Raw genomic sequence first — 17,684 nt, forward strand, 5'->3', positions numbered from 1 at the left:
TTTCCCCAATGCTATAGTATCTTTGTTGAGGTGCGGTCCCTTTCTCGCCCTCTCCAGACGGTGCCCAGTGAGGTGACGTCCCAGGATGGGTATGTGTTGCTTCTGGTGCTGCTCTCCATCTTTATCGGGGGCACCCTGGTGCTTCTTTTTGGTGTCCTGATCATCTGCCGGCGCTGCTGTGAGACGGACCGTCGGCACTCCAGGTAACGGAGGCTCGGCTAGCCGGTGTCTCATGGAGGGGAGAGGGACTTGGGGATGGCGCCCTGCCACTAGGGAAACTAGGTGATTGCCTAGGGCGCTGACCTTCTGGGGGTGAAAAATTGGTTGCCCCATGTGACTTTGTGACATTATCAATGGTGTGTGTGTGTGTGTGTGTGTGTGCGCCTTGCCTAGGGTGCCAGACAGTCTAAGGCCAGCCCTGGTTGCGAGGCAGACGGACGAGGCCGTTCTGGATCCAGTCATGGGCTGAACTCAGGCAGGTCAAGGTGGAAAAGTTTGCAGGCGACTGTTCAAGGGGTGTCAACCTGCCAATTCTGCAGCACCCCTCCCCTTCTTGGCTGCTGACTAGGCTTGCGGGGGGGCAAGATAAGAAGAGATCTGTACCCCCCCGCCCTTCACTCAGAGTGCTTTACAATCTCCTTTCCCTTCTCCTCTCCTCAACAGACCCCCTGGGAGGTCGATGAGGCTGAGAGAGCTCCTTTGAAGACTGCTCTTGAGAGAACAGCTCTAAGAGAGCTGTGTCTGGCCCAAGGTCACTCAGCAGCTGCCTGTGGAGGAGGAGTGGGGGATCGAACCCAGTTCTTCAGATTAGAGTCTGCACATTTAACCACTACACCGTGCCAGCTTCTTGCATTGGGGATCCTGGCACGGCATCTCCTTGGCACGCTCACCCCTGCAGAAAGCCTGCGTGTGACTGCCAGCTGCCACCGCAGGGTCAGACTGGGGGTCTGTCTGGTCCAGGGGTGTCAAACTCCTTTGTTATGAGGGCCAGATCTGACCTTGTTGGGCCGGGCCATTCGAGTACCTGTTTAAGATTAGGTAGCAGAGATATAAACTTTATAAAGGACACAAACAAACACGAGTAAAGATTTTAAAAAAAACTTAGAACATGCTTAAAACATTAGCACTCATTAGTCTTAAAGGTGTTTTCTTTGTATTTCTCCCATGGGATCCAGGGAACTGGGCAAAGGAAGCTCTGACTCTTTCCTGCCTTCCCCAGGGGACCAGGGGAGGGAGGAGTCTCAGCCAGTAGAAAAAAGAGGCTTGGCTCAGTAGCTCTGCTGTGAAATTGAGAGTGGCAAAGCAAGCTCTGTCTCCCCCCCTTCCTCTGCAAGGGAGGAGCCTCAGCCAATGGAGAAAATAGAGGTTTTGCTCTGTAACTCCTGCCTGGCAAAGCAAGCTGTGATGCGGAAGGAAGCAAGAGAGAGGGAGAAGGAAGCAGATGACAGCCAGCTTGGGGGCCTGATGGGAACCCTGTGGGGGTCTGTTTTGGCCTCTGGGCTGCATGTTTGACACCCCTGGTCTAGTCCAATGTGCTTTTCTGCACAGGGCCTCTTAGAGACCTGCAAGCAGGACAGAAACCAAACTCTCCCCTTGGTAGTTTCAGAGGTAGACTGCGTTTGCCCATGGAGGTTCCATTTAGCATTCTCGCTCCTAGTTGTCGTTGGTATTCACCCTCTGGGACCTGTCTGATCTCCTTGCCACCTACGCGGAATGGCTGTCTTTTGGTGGGGAGGTGTCTTCAGAGATATCGCAGGGGGTCAGCTCTGCTGCCCCACACACTGCCCTGAAATGCGCCTTATCGCACCTGCATGTGGCATCCTTTCAACCTGTTTTGCGCTTCCCATCTTCAGAGCCAACGATGATCCGGAGAAAACAAACACGACTTACCTGGACGACTCCCAGCCAGCTCAAGGTAAGACCTGTGCTGCATCCTGTGGAGGCAGGCTTGGCGCTGGGGACTCGGTTGCTAGGACGCATCGCCATGGAAACAGTTTTCTTCCCTGGCTCTCCTCCTGCCTGCTTGACTTCCCAACTGCAAGGGAGATACGCCGGAAGAATCTGGAGGCAGAGTTAAGGCTAGCGTCCAGTTGCACACCGGAGACCAACAAGATTTCCGGGGTACGGCCCTTACCTGGCTAGCCGAGGCAAGCCTGATCTCATCAGATCTCAGAAGCTAAGCAGGGTTGACTCTGGTCAGTATTTGGGTGGGAGACTTCCTTGAAATACCCAGTCGAGAGGACAGGGGCAGGCTTTATTCATCCACCTCTCTGAATATCCTCCAGGCCCTCCCCATAGGGGTGAGTCACCAGAGGTCAACATGACTTCCAGCCACAGATACACACACACACACACACACACAAAGATTTTTGTGGTAGGAAATTTAAAGAAACAAATGTCCCTTCATCAGATACTAAACCTTTGCCTCCCAAAAGCTTCTACCTCCAAAATCTAGTTGGATTCTGCTGGACTCAAACCTGCTTCTTCTGCCAACAGAGCTGCCCTCCGAAACTATAGGGAAGACGTATGTTTTTTAATGTCTTGTGTTTCATAACTGGTTTTTTTAGTAGTAAGCCCCCTTGAGTAGGGCTCAGAAGGCATGGCATAGGAATATTGTAAACGAATAAAGAAAAGGAAGCCTGGAAGGTGTCTTTAGGAAACCGAGGCACAGTTAAGCGTCTCCAACAGGATGCCAACCTCCAGGTGGGATAAAGACAACACAACCAAAGTTACAGGGACCAAATAACTAAGAATGTATTGAAAAAAAATCCTACAAATATGTTCAATAGAAAACTAAATAGCAATAACAATTCCCCCAAAGTTTCACAGGAGTCCCAGCGAGCAGGAAGTTCACTTGATTATTCCTTGAGTCTTTTGGAGTTTAGGCCATTTTGAAATCTTACTGGAGACTTTCTGTCCCATTTGCCCACTGGGGATTCTATGTGCAGTCTTTGGACACACTGAAAAAGAATCTTGTGGGTTTTGCAGCTTTTTGCAACTTATTGATGCATCAGAAACACTTGGATATTTTTTCTGAGCTTTTGCCTTTGGTTGAGATACGTGGTTGGAGCCCCCTCTGCTAGAAGAGGAGTTGAAGCAGGAATAATGGAGTCGACCTCCTGTTCACTGGGTCTCCTTTGATGGAACTGTGAAACTTTTGGGGGAATGGTTATTGCTATTTCGTCTTCTATTGAACATATTTGTATGATTTTGTTTCAATACATTCTTAGTTATTTGGTTGCTATAACTTCGTTGTGCTGTCTTTATCCTTCAAGTGACCTCTCCCCCTTTACCAACCACCAGGTGGGGCCTGGAGATCTGAAATTGCAACAGCTCCCAATGACAGAGATCACTCCCTCTACAGAAAATGGCTGCTTTGGAGGTGGAGTCTGTGGCAATATACCCTGCTGAGGTCTCTCCACAGGCTCCACCCAAACCTCCAGGAAATTCCCAACCCAGAGTTGGCAGCCCCAGTCTCCAATAAAGCTCAGATCTCATATGCCAAAAACCTGATGCAGCAGCTCAGACTGCGTTGCTGCAGACGGTCATGTTTTTGGATTGTGCAGCTGTGTTTGAAAATCCCCAGCAAATAGAAAGCCTAGATATGTTGCTGGGAAAACTGGGCATTGTGGAGACCCCCTCTGCAGCTGGGCCCCTTCTGGGGCTGACCCACCCTGGGGGACGATGTCTCCCTCTTTCTGCAATCCCATGCAGGCAGCAGCTCCAGGTAGATTACTGGACCTCTAATAGGCTCCTATTGCCTGTGGATGGCGGCACTGTTTATTGTGGAAACTCTAAAGGCATGCCTGGAACCCTCGAACTTTGGGTGGATGAGTTGGCAGCAGCTGGGAGGGGGGGTCACAGTGATCCTGGGGCCCCAGGCAGAACCCAAGTGTGGGGCTCCAGAATCATTCCGGTGGTGCAAGGAGCTTGATCTCCCCTACTTCTGCCTGAACCTCAACCGATTAGGGGGATCAGCTGGAAAGCAGTTGTCGGGGGCACTGTCTGCAGCAGATGTCTCCCTCCCTCCCAAGTCTCGGTCAATGCAGAGAGATTTTGTGTTCTGGCAGGATTGGGGCAGGGAGTTGCAGGGTGCAGTCCCTCCCAATGCAGCACCCAGGGCATCTGGGATGGGTATATGCCATCCCATAGATCATGGTGACTCTGCTATTTAAGGGAAGGGGGGGGGAGAGGAAAATAGACTGATGCTGGAGGGGCAGAGATGATGAGGAAGTGGTGGGGAGAAATGGGGCATCAGATTTTAAAACATTGTGCTTTGTGTTGCAAGGAATGATGGATCCATTGGGAGGGCTGCTGGGCCCGTAACCTGCTCTCTTCTTTGCTTTCCTTTGCCTCTCCTTTTCCAGACATCACCATTAAGATAGAGGACCCCGACTGTATGTCGAGTTCCAGCTACCGGGATGCGGAGAGTGAGCGGTTTCTGTCCTCCGGAAGCGCCACTGGGAGGCGGGTCTCCTTCAACGAGGCTGCCCTTTTTGAGCAGAGCAAGAAGACCCAGGAGAAGGGGAGGAGGTGGGCCGATGCTAGGGCAGCAGAGGTCTGAGGGAAGAAGAGAATGGGGTCCGTTGGTTGGCGAGGGAACCAAAATGGCAAGGTGCATCTGAGCACAAACAAAGAAGCAGCTTTCTGGAGAAGGCAAAGTGAGAACCTTTTAAGAGGCAATGGCAGGATCTGAACCTGGGACCTGAGAACAGAGAGTTGCATTATGGGCCCTTCCTTGGGAATGAGGGTGTGAGTTTTTGGCAGAAGGGAGTGCACCAAGCTGCATACCACCTACCAAAATGGTTCTGCTGTAGAACTTGCCTGGATTGACCTGTTTTGGACCATGCAAGTCCTACAATGCTTGTTCAGAGTGCCTTCCTCTTAGCACTGAATACCCTCAACCATGCATCTGGAACTGGGGTGGGGGGGGGGTGAGACAATGCTTCGTTACAAAAAAGCAAACATACAGATGCCACAAACGGTCTTTGGAGCTTGGACATCCTCTTTAACCCGGAAAGTTCAGAGCTCAAGTCCTTGATGCAGGGTGAATGAATGAATGGGAAGACACATGGAAGCCATTTCCCTCTGTGCCTCACGGCAGTCTTCCCCTGCAGGTACACGCTGACTGAGGGGGATTTTCACCACCTCAAGAACGCCCGCCTGAGCCACCTCCCCCTCCCCCCTTCGGCTGCCCTCAAAATTGTCACCATCCACGAGTGCGAATCCAATGAGAACAGCATCGCTATGACTCCTCGCCGCCCTCCCGCCAAACCCAGCCTTGCCATCTTTCAGGTGAGTCTGCATCCCCACCAGGACCCAGAAAGCAAGGGGGACGCCGGGCTCAGCCTCTGCCAGACCTTCGACAGGCAGCGGTGCCACAAGGCCTGCTTCTCTGTAGCTGCCTCAACCTTCGGTTTCCTCCCGGGTCCTGGCAGAGGGGGACTTCTTTGAGTTGCGCTGAAAATGACTCTGTAAAGGACCACAGCAAGGGGGCAGGGGGTAGGAGACATTTGGTGTAGTGCTTGTGCATGGACTCTTATCTGAGAGAACTGGATTTGATTCCGCACTCCTCCACTTACAGCTGCTGGAATGGCCTTGGGTCAGCCATAGGTCTCAGGAGTTGTCCTTGAAAGGGCAGCTTCTGGGAGAGCTCTCTCAGCCACACCCACCTCACAGGGTGTCTGCTGTGGGGGAGGAAGGGAAAGGAGACTGTAGGCCACTCTGAGACTCTGTCCTTGAAAGGGCAGTTGCTGTAAGAGCGCTCTCGGCCCCATCTTCAGTCTCTTCACAATTTTCATAATAATTTTAAATATTTCAACCATTTACATTGTCCTAATGTTACAGAAAGCTTTGTGGTGCAGAATAGTAAAGCTGCAGTACTGCAGTCCAAGTTCTGCTCACAGCCTGAGTTCGATCCCGGCAGAAGCTGGGTTCAGGTAGCCGACTGGAGGTTGACTCAGCCTTCCCTCCTTCCGAGGTCGGTCAAATGAGTCCCCAGCTTGCTTGGAGGTAAAGTGTAGACGACTGGGGAAGGCAATGGCAAACCACCCCGTAAAAAGTCTGCTGTGAAAACGTCATGATGCGACGTCACCCCAGAGTCTGAAATGACTGGTGCTTGCACAGGGGACTACCTTCACCTTCTTAACATTACAGAAGCTCTGTGAAACATCAGGGCTTTCATACTGTGTAAAAAGGACACATTGGGCATCACTGTTATAAATGCCCTTGCCTTGGATGGCCCCGGCTAGCCTGATCTTGTCAGATCTCTGAAGCGAATCAGGGCCAGTCCTGGTCAGCAGGGGTGGAATTCTAGCAGTTGCTCCTTTGCATATTAGGCCACACCCCCTGATGTAACCAATCCTCCTGGAGCTTACAAAAAAGAGCCTTGTGAGCTGCAGTCTTGGGAGCAAAAATCCCACTATGTGAGCTACTGGCATCAAAGTTGTGAGCGACTGAATAAATTACTGTGCTCTGGGGCTGTTTTTCCTGAGCTAAGACAAAAATGTGTGAGCCGGAGGCTAAAAATCTGTGACCTAGCTCACACTAACTCCGCTTAGAGGGAACATTGTGTGTAAGCTCCTGGAGGACTGGCTACATCAGGGGTGTGTGGCCTAATATGCAAAGGAGCTTCTGCTAGAATTCCACCCCTGCTGGTCAGTGTTTGGATGGGAGACCACCAAGGAACACCAGGGTTGCTACGCAGAGGCAAGCGATGGCCAGCCACCTCTGAACATCTTTTGCCTTGAAAACCTCATAAGGTTGCTGTAAGTCAGCTAGGTCTTGATGGCCAATACCCCCCAACCCTCCCCCCCCATTATGATTTAAAATGATGATGGTACAAAGTGTGCTTATCATAAAGTGCCCGAGTGTTCGTACTTCACGGTTTTAACCGGAGCAAAGAGCTCTAACGGTAATGCTTGTGTGAAAATGAATAGTGCTGTCATGCTTTGCCCTTTACGTGAGCATTTGTTATCTTTTGGATGTTTTCGTTCTAGTAGAAGATTTTGTGCCGTGCAAAAGTTTACAGCTGCTTTAGTATGCTCTTAGATCAACTCAGGTTGCTGTCCAAGCAGGCCAGCTTTCAGATTTCACAGAAGCCTTCATATTGCTAGAAGATTTCTGTCATACTTGGAGGCTTGCCTCAAATCCAGACTGGCCCAGCCAGAGATCCCATTCACCTCCTCCCGGATTCCATCCCAGTGTCGCCGGAGGCCGGAACGAAGGTTTGATCCCGTCTGCCTCTCTTCCCTCCCCCTTGTCTTCCTTCTGCAGCCAGGGCGGGGCCCCCTGCCTCAGACTGCTCTAACCAGCCACGCCATGTGCCCCAGCTCTGCCCTGCCAGGGGACACCTACAACTCCACCGTGGAGGCCAGCCCGTCCATTTCCTCCGATTCTGGGGAGGCACCTTTGGTAAGTGACTTCAGAGCCACAGAAACTCAGACGCCAGAGGGCAGCAACGTCTGTCTGTGGGTGTAGGTGTGGGGGGGCTCAATGCCTAGGCTGAAAGGCACGGGGCACCCTGACTTGGCTGGGCCAGGCTAGCTTGAGCTTACCAGCCAGGTATGGGCGGGAGGGCTGGTGCCAGGGTTTTTGGTGCCTCAGGCGAGCTGCCCACTGGTGCCCCCCCCCCGAAACTTAAAAAACAGAGTTATAGGAGAAATTAAGATACTGGAAAATATTTACATTTTTACAGTTTTTATTTGAAATTTTAATATTTTTTTTAATGTGAGATTAAGCAATAATAATTGTGAGAGTACTACTTGATCCTTTTAGCTGGAGGTGCCAGGGACAAGACCTTGCGCATGCGAGAAAGATGCTCTACCACTGAGCTACGGCTCCCACCCCACGGCTCTGTTCAAGTAGGATAGGAAGGAGGAGTGGCAGCAGACAACTTCAACAGGAGCCAAGTTTTAGAAACTGTCATTGGCTCTTCTTCAGCTTTCACAATTGGTTAATTTATCCCTGCTGGGCTCTGAAGAGCACACTGCGCAGGCGCTGTCCGCTTTCACATTTCCTGGGTCTGTGACAGACCCAGGGAACACAAAACTGGCCAGGCAACATCCATGGAGCCTGCTTTCCATTGGGGAAGGCAGGCTCCAAGGAGCACACATGCTGCGCATGGGGAGAGGGGGCACCTGGTGGCGCCCCTAGGCCAGGGGGCACCCTAGACTGCCACCTACTTGGCCTACTCCCACGCACCAGCCATGGTGGTTGGCCATGATTAGTATTTGGAAAGAAGACCACGGGAGAAGTCCAGGATCCCTCCTCCAAGACAGGCGAGGGCAAGCCACCTTTGAACTTCTCTTGCCTTGTAAGCCCCATGAAGGGTTGCACTCAGTCGGCTGGGACTCGGTGGTGCTTTTGGCCACCCCCAAAGCGTGGGGGGCATGCCATTCTCGTGCCACCCGACACCTGGCCAAGAAGCCTTCAAAACATCCCTCGAGTTGCCAGCCAACAGTGTGTTGCCCTGCGTTATGCTTTTCTGCGTATCACAATAGTGTCTTGGCAAGCCAGGACATCTCTGCAAAGATCTCTTGTTTTTATGCCCATGGGGATGAGAAGTACGCATGGGGTGGGAAACGCATTGTTTGTGCTCAGCTGCTCCGGCACTGAACACCTCTTGAGCATAAACGTCTGTTCTTGTCCTCCTTTGCTCTCAGTCTGACAGTGCGGCCAGGAGTCCGAAGGGGAACGGGGCAGGCGGCCCTGCGCCCGGGGAACCTGCTCCCACCCCTGCCCAGGGCACCGTCCTGCACTTCTTCACCCGCTTGCGGCGCCATGCCAGCCTGGAGGGCGCTAGCCCTTATTTCAGGATCAAGAAGTGGAAGCTGGAAAGCAGCCAGAGGGCCTCCAGTCTGGATACGCGAGGTGGGGACCTTGGGGGGTGGTGAAGGAATGCGCCCCAGAGAAATTGCCTGCCAGTTTGCCCTGGACTCCCTTTCCCTTGGTTCTATTTGTACCCGATGGCTTCTGCTCTCTGGTCTTTGTCCCTCCGTTTTGTCCCCCAACCCCTTCCTGGGGCTACAATGTTCTTGCCCCCTGGAGGCAGGCGGGAGAACCATTCCGGCTGCCTCGAGCTTCTTTGGAAGACTGAACAGAGCAGGAAAGACACCTGGTGGGTCTCGGGGGTGCCGGACCAGACTGAGCTGCTGTGAAAAGCCCCTCCCTTTGTCAAAGGGGGTAAAGCAGGGGTGGCCAGACTGTGGCTGAGGAACCACATGTGGCTCTTTCACACACGTTGTGTGGCTCTCAAAGCCCCCACTGCCCAGTCAGCTGACTTGGAGAAGGCATTTGAAGTTGTTTTCTTTCCACCTCTCCCTCCCCCATTAATTTCCTTCCTTCTCTCCCTCCCTCCCTCCCTCCAACATCTGACGTTCATGTCTTGCAGCTCTCAAACATCTGATGTTTATTCCATGTGGCTCTTACGTTAAGCAAGTTTGGCCACCCCAGGATAGAGCAAGATGGGTATCTGTGTTAATCTGCCTGCAGCAACTGAAAACAGCCAAAGTCCAGGAACACCTGAAAGGCCAATGAAATTTGTGGCAGGGCATGCGCTATCCTATGTGCTCACTTCTTCAGTGACGCACAAAAACTGATCCCCTGTGGCCACAGATTTGGTGAGCCTTGATGGTGCTGCTGGACGCTTCCGCTTTTTTCTGCTTGCCCAAGGGATTTGGGAACAGCTGCCTTGAAAGCTCTCCTCTTTGCTGCCCTCCCCCCCCCCGGGCTAGGCTCCCCTCGACGCCACCAGTTCCAGCGGCAGAGGGCAGCCAGCGAGAGCATGGATCAGGACGACCGGGACCCCCACCAGACGGACATCATCCAGTACATCGCCCGGACCGACAACGTGGCATTTCAACCTGTGGCTGGGCCATTCTTGCCGGCCCCAGCCAGCCCCACCCTCTCTCTCGGCAGGTATTTTTCTGTAGATAAGAGGGAACGGGTTGGCCGAATTTGGGAGGTGGGGACAGTCGCCAAGGGCCCCTTGATGCCTCTGTCGTTGCATGTGCAGGGAGGGCAGGCCTTCCTGTGCATGCAAGAGCCAGTTTTGTGGAATGGTTAAGGGCACAGACTCGTATCTGGGAGAACCGGGTTTGATTCCCCACTCCTCCACTTGTACCTGCTGGAATGGGTCAGCCATAGCTCTGGCAGAGGTTGTCCTTGAAAGGGCAGCTTCTGGGAGAGCCCTCTCAGCCCCACCCGCCCCACAGGGTGTCTGTTGTGGGGGAGGAAGGGAAAGGAGATTGTAGGCCGCTCTGAGACTCTGTCCTTGAAAGAGCAGCTTCTGGGAGAGCTCCCTCAGCCCCACCCACCTCAAAAGGTGTCTGTTGTGGGAGAGAAAGGGAAAGGAGATTGTAGGAAACTCTGAGACTCTGTCCTTGAAAGGGCAGCTTCTGGGAGAGCTCCCTCAGCCCCACCCACCTCACAGGGTGTCTGTTGTGTGGGGAGAAAATATAGGATTCTGATTCAGTCTCTGATTCAGAGAGAAGGGCAGGGTATAAATCTACAGTCTTCTTCTTCCTGCAGTTGTGGCCAGGGGAAATACCGATAAAATCAGTTGGGAGGGACAAAGGGGAAGCTGGTGAAGCAATATAACTATATATTTTACAGAATGGTGGTAAATAAAAAGTAAGCCCTGCTTTTAGTATGGGGGAAAGTGAAATACTCAGGGCTTTTTTGTAGCAGGAACCACTTTGCATATTAGGCCACACACCCCGATGCAGCCAATCCTCCAAGAGATTACAAGGCTCTTCGTGCAGGGTCTACTGTAAGCTCCAGGAGGACTGGCTACAGCAGGAGTGTGGGGCCTAATATGGAAAGGCATTCCTGCTATAAAAAAAGCCCCAGAAATACTTATACCGAGAACTGCTTTGGTGGGAACACCCACTCTGTCCTGGATTCGTCTGGCAGCATCTGAGAGACCAACAAGGTTTTTATTTGGGGGGATGCGTAGAAAGCTGCTTGAAAGAAGCCAGGTTCTGTTTTCTCGCTTGGCTCTACGTTTGCGGTGGATCTACTCGATAATGTAAGGGAGGGTGTTTAAAGGATGATGAAAAAGACATCTCCCTATCACAGGGCAGGTAAGCCTGCCCTGGAACCTGGAAGGTGACAAAGGTAACCTTGTGAACCGTAGTTTTTCACAGGTAACTGGTTTCCCACTGAAGTCCTTGGAAAGGGGGAATCAAATAAAGAGTTTGCTGGTGTGGTGAGGAGAGAAAGTCTTGGGGCGTGTCTGTGTGGAGAAATCTCCTCATGAATAAGAGTTAGATTGAATTAAGCAGGGGTTTTAAGGGGAGAGGCTGCTCAAAGCCAGGCACAAATCTGGCAACCCCAGTCTGGTGTAGTGGTTAAGTGTGCGGACTCTTATCTGGGAGAACCGGGTTTGATTCCCCACTCCTCCACTTGCAGCTGCTGGAATGGTCTTGGTCAGCCATAGCTCTTGTAGGAGTTGTCCTTAATAGGGCAGCTTCTGGGAGACCTCTCACAGCTCCACCTGCCTCACAGGGTGTCTGTTGTGGGGGAGGAAGGAAAAGGAGATTGTAGGCCACTCTGAAACTAAGATAAATCCAATATTTTCTTCTTCTTTGGAAGAACAAGGAGAGGCAGTAAGTCTATAAGGTTCTGAACCTCACAAACAGTCTTCAAGGGCTTCCAAAAAAATGGTAAAGAACCAGGCTGCGTTCAGCACCACACATGGTTTATACAGAAGTTGCGAGGAAATTACATGATTGATGGATTTGGTAGAGTATGGATTCTGCTACAATCTCTTACAATTCTTCCTATCAAAAAAGAGAGGGGTGTGTGTGTGTGTGTGGTGGTGGGGGGAATGGGTTCTTTAGAGGTGGCTCCTTTTCTGCCATCATCTTTGTGAGTTTGGTGGACATCTGAACACTCATGAATCAGACCATATATATACTTATACTGAATCAGACCATCGGTCCATCATAGAATCATAGAGCTGGAAAGGACCTCCAGGGTCATCTAGTCCAACCCCCTGCACTATGCAGGAACTTCACAAATACCTTCCCCACACACAAATACCCCCAGTGACTTGTGCTCCATGCCCAGAAGATGGCAAAAAACCTCCAGGACCAGGATCTCGGGGTCTTAGTGGATCATATGCTGAATATGAGTCAACAGTGTGATGCGGTAGCTAAAACGGCAAATACAATTTTGGGCTGTATCCACAGAAGTATAGTGTCCAGATCACGGGAAGTGATGGAATCGCTTTGCTCTGCTCTGGTAAGACCTCACCTGGGGTATTGTGTTCAGTTTTGGGCACCACATTTTAAGAAGGATATAGACAAGCTGGAACGGGTCCAGAGGAGGGCGACAAAGATGGTGAGGGGTCTGGAGACCAAGTCCTATTAAGAAAGGTTGAAGGAGCTGGGCATGTTTAGGCTGGAGAGGTGATATGATCACCATCTTCAAGTACTTGAAGGGCTGTCATCTAGAGCAGGGGTAGCTCTCCAGATGTTTTTTGCCTACAGCTCCCATCAGCCCCAGCCAGCATGGCTGACGGGAGTTGTAGGCAAAAAACATCTGGAACCGTTTTTCCATTGGCCACCCCTGATCAAGAGGATGGTGTGGAATTGTTTTCTGTGACCCCTAAAGGTAAGACCAGAACCAACGGGTTGAAATTAAATCAAAAGAGTTTCAGGCTCAACATTAGGAAGAACTTCCTGACCATTAGAGCGGTTCCTCAGTGGAACAGGCTTCCTCAGGAGGTGGTGGGCTCTCCTTCCTTGGAGGTTTTTAAACAGAGGCTGGGTGGCCACCTGACAGCAATGAAGATCCTGTGAATTTAGGGGGAGGTGTTTGTGAGTTGGTAAAGAACCCCGTGGCGCAGAGTGGTAAAGCTGCAGTACTGCAGTCAGAGCCCTCTGCTCATGATCTGAAAGCTGCTCACGACCAATGGAAGCTGGCTCAGGGAGTTGGCTCCAGGTTGACTCAGCCTTCCATCCTTTCAAGGTCGGTAAAATGAGGACCCAGCTTGCTGGGGGGAAAGTGTAGGTGACTGGGGAAGGCAATGGAAAACCACCTCTTAAAAATTCTGCCATGAAAATGTTGTGATGCGATGTCACCCCAGAGTTGAAAACGACTGGTGCTTGCACAGGGGACTGCCGTTTTATTTGTGAGTTTCCTGCATTGTGCAGGGGGTTGGACTAGATGACCCTGGAGGTCCCTTCCAATTCTATGATTCTAGAAATTTTGGGGTTTTAGACACACTCACCCTATGCTCCCAGGAGGAGATAAAATGCATGAAATGAGATGCTGGATTCTTCCTTAGAGGTCCCTTCCAACTCTATGATTCCCTCTATCCCTGGCCAAACTGGCCTGGAGGAAAACTGCTGACTGATCCCAAAGTGGCATTTCAGCATTTCCCTGGGTTTGTAAGAAAGGGCCTTTCATCAAGGTCAGCTGTGTTTGCTCAGAGTGGCAGCGCCTCCCCCCAGGGTCTCAGGCAGGGGTCTTTCCCATCACCGCCTGTCTGGTCCTTTTCACTGGGGACCTTCTGTGAGCCAAGCAGAGGCTCTGCCACTGAGCCACAGGCCTTTCCCTTAAAGTTAAAAACCAGGGGCCAGCTTCATGCTTGCAGATGGAGCCCTTTGGAAGGGTGGAGAGTGATGCGACAGTTCTCTCGGTGGCTTTTTGATTGCTGAGAGCCAGGGCTTTTCTGTAGCAGGAACTCCTTTGCATATTAAGTCACAAACCCCTGATGTAGCCAATTCTCCAAGAGCTTACAGGGCTCTTAGGACAGGGCCTACTGTAAGCTCCAGCAGGATTGGCTGCATCAGGGGGATATGCAAAGGAGTTCCTGCTACAAAAAAAGCCCTGCTGAGAGCTCATTTGTAAAGAAGTCGACAACGGCAGCTGACCACCCAGGGCTGAACCTGCCGCACTTCTATTTGACTCCGTTAGTTTTGCCTTCTGTGTGGAATCCAGGCTCTGAGCTTGTGTGTTTAAGGCAAACTGTATCTATATTTTCTGGCTGCAGGTTAGAGCCATCAGAGTCAATTGGCCCCCCCTCTCCTGAGCCCCCGCCATTGGATCAGCCGCCCACCCCGCTTTATCATGATATCTGGAGCCTCCGGGCCTCACTAGAGATGTACGCTTCGTCTGAGCAGGGGACCGACCGGGAGTCTGTCCGCAGCGATGGGGGGGACAGTGTTTCCTCCTCCTCGGGGGGTGGCCTGCCCAGCTTCCCTTCTTCTCTGGCGGACGAGGCTGAAGGACCGGATGACAAGCCATGGGGGAAGCCCAAGCAAGACAGCGTGGAGTCGGAGGCCGGGACACGCAAGTTGTTGCAGATGGACAGTGGCTACGCGTCGATCGAAGCCCCCAGCAGCAGTCGTGCCGGCGAGGACCAGACCGCCTCTGAGAAGCGTCACTGCTTTACCAGCGCTGGCCGCAAGGCCACCATCTTTGAAAGCTTTGAAGGACAGGAGTTTGAAGATGAGGAGAGAGGAGCAGCTGGGGGGTTGCCCCCCCACAGTCCAATGGTATGGGCCCCCTACGGGCAAATGTTCCCCACACGGGAATCTTTGCCCCGCCGGGATTATAGCATAGATGAAAAAACCGATGCACTTTTCAATGCATTTGTCCGTCACGACCCTCAGTTTGACGAGTCGCCTCTGCGGGCAAAGCACCGTTCCCGGACCCACCTGCGTAAGCAGTGGCAGCGAACCAAGCAGTATAGCGATCCCGGGGTCCGTTACCCGCCTGCCCTGGAGAGGCACCGTACCCCGCTGCGCCGTGGTGACAGTGTCAACTACCCCCTGGATGGGCGATACCACAGCACCCTGCCCCGCATCATCAGTGCTGGTGATGAGGAGGTCACATCACCGGCAGCAGAAGCCAGCGACAAAATCCAGGTGATTGAGGAAGAACCGCCAGAAGAGTCCAAAACGACACCTGACCCATATGGTGACGACTGCCTGGGAGGCGGTGAATGCCCAGGGTTTGGTGACCTCAGCACAGAACTGATGGACAAGATTGCAGGGGGGCTGGAGGACAGGTTTTATGGGCACCTGAAAAAACAGAGAGAGAGTCCAGAGTGTGTGGTGGTTGTGGCAGACACCTCCCCTGACCACAGCCCTGAGTAGTTGGGGCATGGCTACACAGCTCACGATGGGCACGGGAGCAAACTCTCTGCTTCGGGCTGGCGGTGCTAGTGTAGAACTTGCCACCCAGCTGGGGCGTCGGGCATGCCAGGGGTGCGAGCGTACGGGGCTACCTCAGCTGACAGCGAGCCATACCACCGCGCTTCCACCACATTCTGGGTAGCTCGTATCTCATGAGGAGACACCCCGTGCAGTAGAAAGTCTAGGCCAGTAGGCCGTCTTGTTGGAAGTCCCTAACGGTGTCTGCTGACGGTGATCCCCTCCAGGTGTGAGCCCCTGGCTCGGTAAACTCCACCGATAAAACAGCCAGGAGCCACGGGAGACCAGGCCAGGTTTACCTTCTGCATGGGAAGGTCAGAGGAGGAGGGCAGGAACTTGCTTCACAGGGCTGAGGCTTCGGCTCCCTTCTTGTTAGCGCCCGAGAGGGGGGTCCTCAGCCCCACCAGTTCCCCCTCCACTGTAGGTTTGCCAAAGTTGGCGCGTACGTTGCACAGCCAGGAAGTTAAGTTCTACGGAACGTTTTCTTACTGATAATAAAGACCCTGAAAACCTACTGGAGGCCCCAGTGTTTACCTCATGATGTAAAAGCTGGTTGTAGCAGATATTATGGCCCCTCCACTCCTCGCTCTCTCTCTCTCTCTGGTTTTTTGCAAGCAATAACCATGTCTTTGCCGCCCCCTGGCTGTCTGTCCTTCTGGGGGCAGGAGACTATGAGAGCGTCTCTTCCAGCTGGGACCAACCAAAACCATCCCAGCCTGGTTCTAGAAGGAATGATGATTTGACTTAAGGTTAGGCCGAGCCACAGCTAGGGCACTCTTGCTGGGATGGTCCCCTGCATCTCTGGGGCCAAACATGGACTGGCATTTCAGAAGGAGGAGACCAGATGTTGGTAACGGAGAAGCAGTGAAAGGAAAGCTCCGCTGTCTGTGTCGGGCAAAGCATCTCTGCTGTTCCTCTGCTCCTTTGTCAGTGCGCGAGAACATCTCTCCACCTATACTGTGCCTCAGTTCCCCCCTTCATCACCCCTTTTCCTGGTAGGCGGGAAGCGGCCACCCCCTATCTCGGATGCCGGCTGCAATGAACAGGAGCTCACTCGAAAAGGGGTTATTGCTCTTCTCCCCAACAGCATTTTGAGCTTCACAACAATGCAACGGGGCTCTAGATTGCCCTCTGGGTTCCAGACCCCCATCGAAAGCTGCATCATTGTGAGGAGGGTGAGACCTCACCCCCCCAAGTAAGATCTCATGGACTATAAAGAAGGTGGAGGGGTGTGTGGAAGGAATACCTCGCTATCCCTGAAATGTAACTGGCGAGAGATTTGAGTTTATGAAGATTGGGGTGGCAGCATATCACTCTCCATTCGCCTCCCCCTCCCATGCAGAGCTGCAGGTGTATTCTGTTACTGCCTAGTCCTGAAAAGCCCTTGCAATCCCCAGCTAAGCCAAGTGGATGCCAAATGCCGATTGTCACGTTTTGTTTCTATTTATTTATTTATTTTATTTTATTCTACCCCGGAAGGAGGGGGGGGGGCGGCAGTTCCAAAGGACTCTTGTTGATGCTCGAAGAGACAGCAAACAGAGCACTGCAGGAGAATCTCTCCGTTCCCAGGACCCCTCCCTCCCGCTCACCCCCTCCTGCTGGATATGTTAGGGGGGTTTATGTTTTTTTTTGGGGGGGGGGAGAATGCAGGGAGAATGTGCCAATTCCCTTCTGTTCCCCTTCCGCACCTTTCCCTTGTGCTGCTTTGATATTTGCATGTGAAAAGGGGGGTGGTGGTGGAGGAAAATGCATAGATTTGGAGGGGGGGTGGTACAATCCTACATCCCACTTTTATAATAAAATTTATCTCTAAAGCACTACTCAAAAGGGAGGGGAGAGGAGTCATTTTTATGTCTACAGAGAACAGAGAGGAGCTTTTTATGTACTGGGTGGGGGGGAAGCGAATCTAGACTATTCCACCACCCTCCACACACAAGGGTTGACCTCCACCGAAGCTACTGTTCTTTGTTTTGCTAACGGGGCAGCAGGCAAGAGGGAAAGAGCTGCCCCCCTCCTTCCTACACCATGGCTGAAAATATTCCCCCCTTCCCTTTTTGACAACAAACTTTATTAAAAACTATGTGCCAATGTTCTCTAATAAGTGCCTGATCTTTTGTGGGGCGTGGGGGGGCAGTTTATGTCATAAGCTAAACATTAAGCCAGGGCAAGGCATCTTTGTGCAAGAGAGATGCATGCACATTGCCAAACCCCTTCTCTGTGGCCTTCGATGCTCTTTGGGAGGCATGCGGTAAGCATGTGAGCCTCAGAAGAAAGCATCAGCCTTGGACTCTCCTTCCACGTTCTGCCAGTGGCCTCTGGCTAGGACTGGCCAAAGCAGCCGTGGAGGTGGCCCTTCCCCTCCGACGTGTGTGGCTCACATCTCCTCCCACCATTTCCCCCTCCCCTTCAGAGCTCTGCACTTCCTCTTGCAATTCAGGATGTTTTTAGTAGTCCAGCTAAGCCCCCAGACATGAACTGAGCGCATTTCCTTTGGGCCTAGTACTACATTGTGGTGGT

At 52.3% G+C, this 17,684-nt stretch overlaps 1 protein-coding gene across 1 annotated transcript in view; it reads left to right on the forward strand.

Annotated features, from left to right (window-relative positions):
- The window catches only part of CBARP (CACN subunit beta associated regulatory protein), a 32,425-nt gene extending 15,160 nt beyond the window's left edge, over positions 1–17,265 (forward strand). The window contains exons 3-10 of the mRNA XM_060232858.1: positions 58–203; positions 1,854–1,915; positions 4,368–4,533; positions 5,118–5,295; positions 7,276–7,413; positions 8,664–8,871; positions 9,735–9,918; positions 14,003–17,265. Of these exons, the coding sequence (XP_060088841.1) occupies positions 58–203; positions 1,854–1,915; positions 4,368–4,533; positions 5,118–5,295; positions 7,276–7,413; positions 8,664–8,871; positions 9,735–9,918; positions 14,003–15,110 (2,190 nt within the window). The 3' untranslated portion in view covers positions 15,111–17,265. The remainder of the gene's footprint in view (positions 1–57; positions 204–1,853; positions 1,916–4,367; positions 4,534–5,117; positions 5,296–7,275; positions 7,414–8,663; positions 8,872–9,734; positions 9,919–14,002) is intronic.
- The last annotated feature ends 419 nt before the right edge of the window (positions 17,266–17,684 follow it).

This window comes from Heteronotia binoei, chromosome 2 (genome assembly GCF_032191835.1).
Source record: "Heteronotia binoei isolate CCM8104 ecotype False Entrance Well chromosome 2, APGP_CSIRO_Hbin_v1, whole genome shotgun sequence".
In the NCBI taxonomy this organism is placed as follows: domain Eukaryota; kingdom Metazoa; phylum Chordata; class Lepidosauria; order Squamata; family Gekkonidae; genus Heteronotia; species Heteronotia binoei.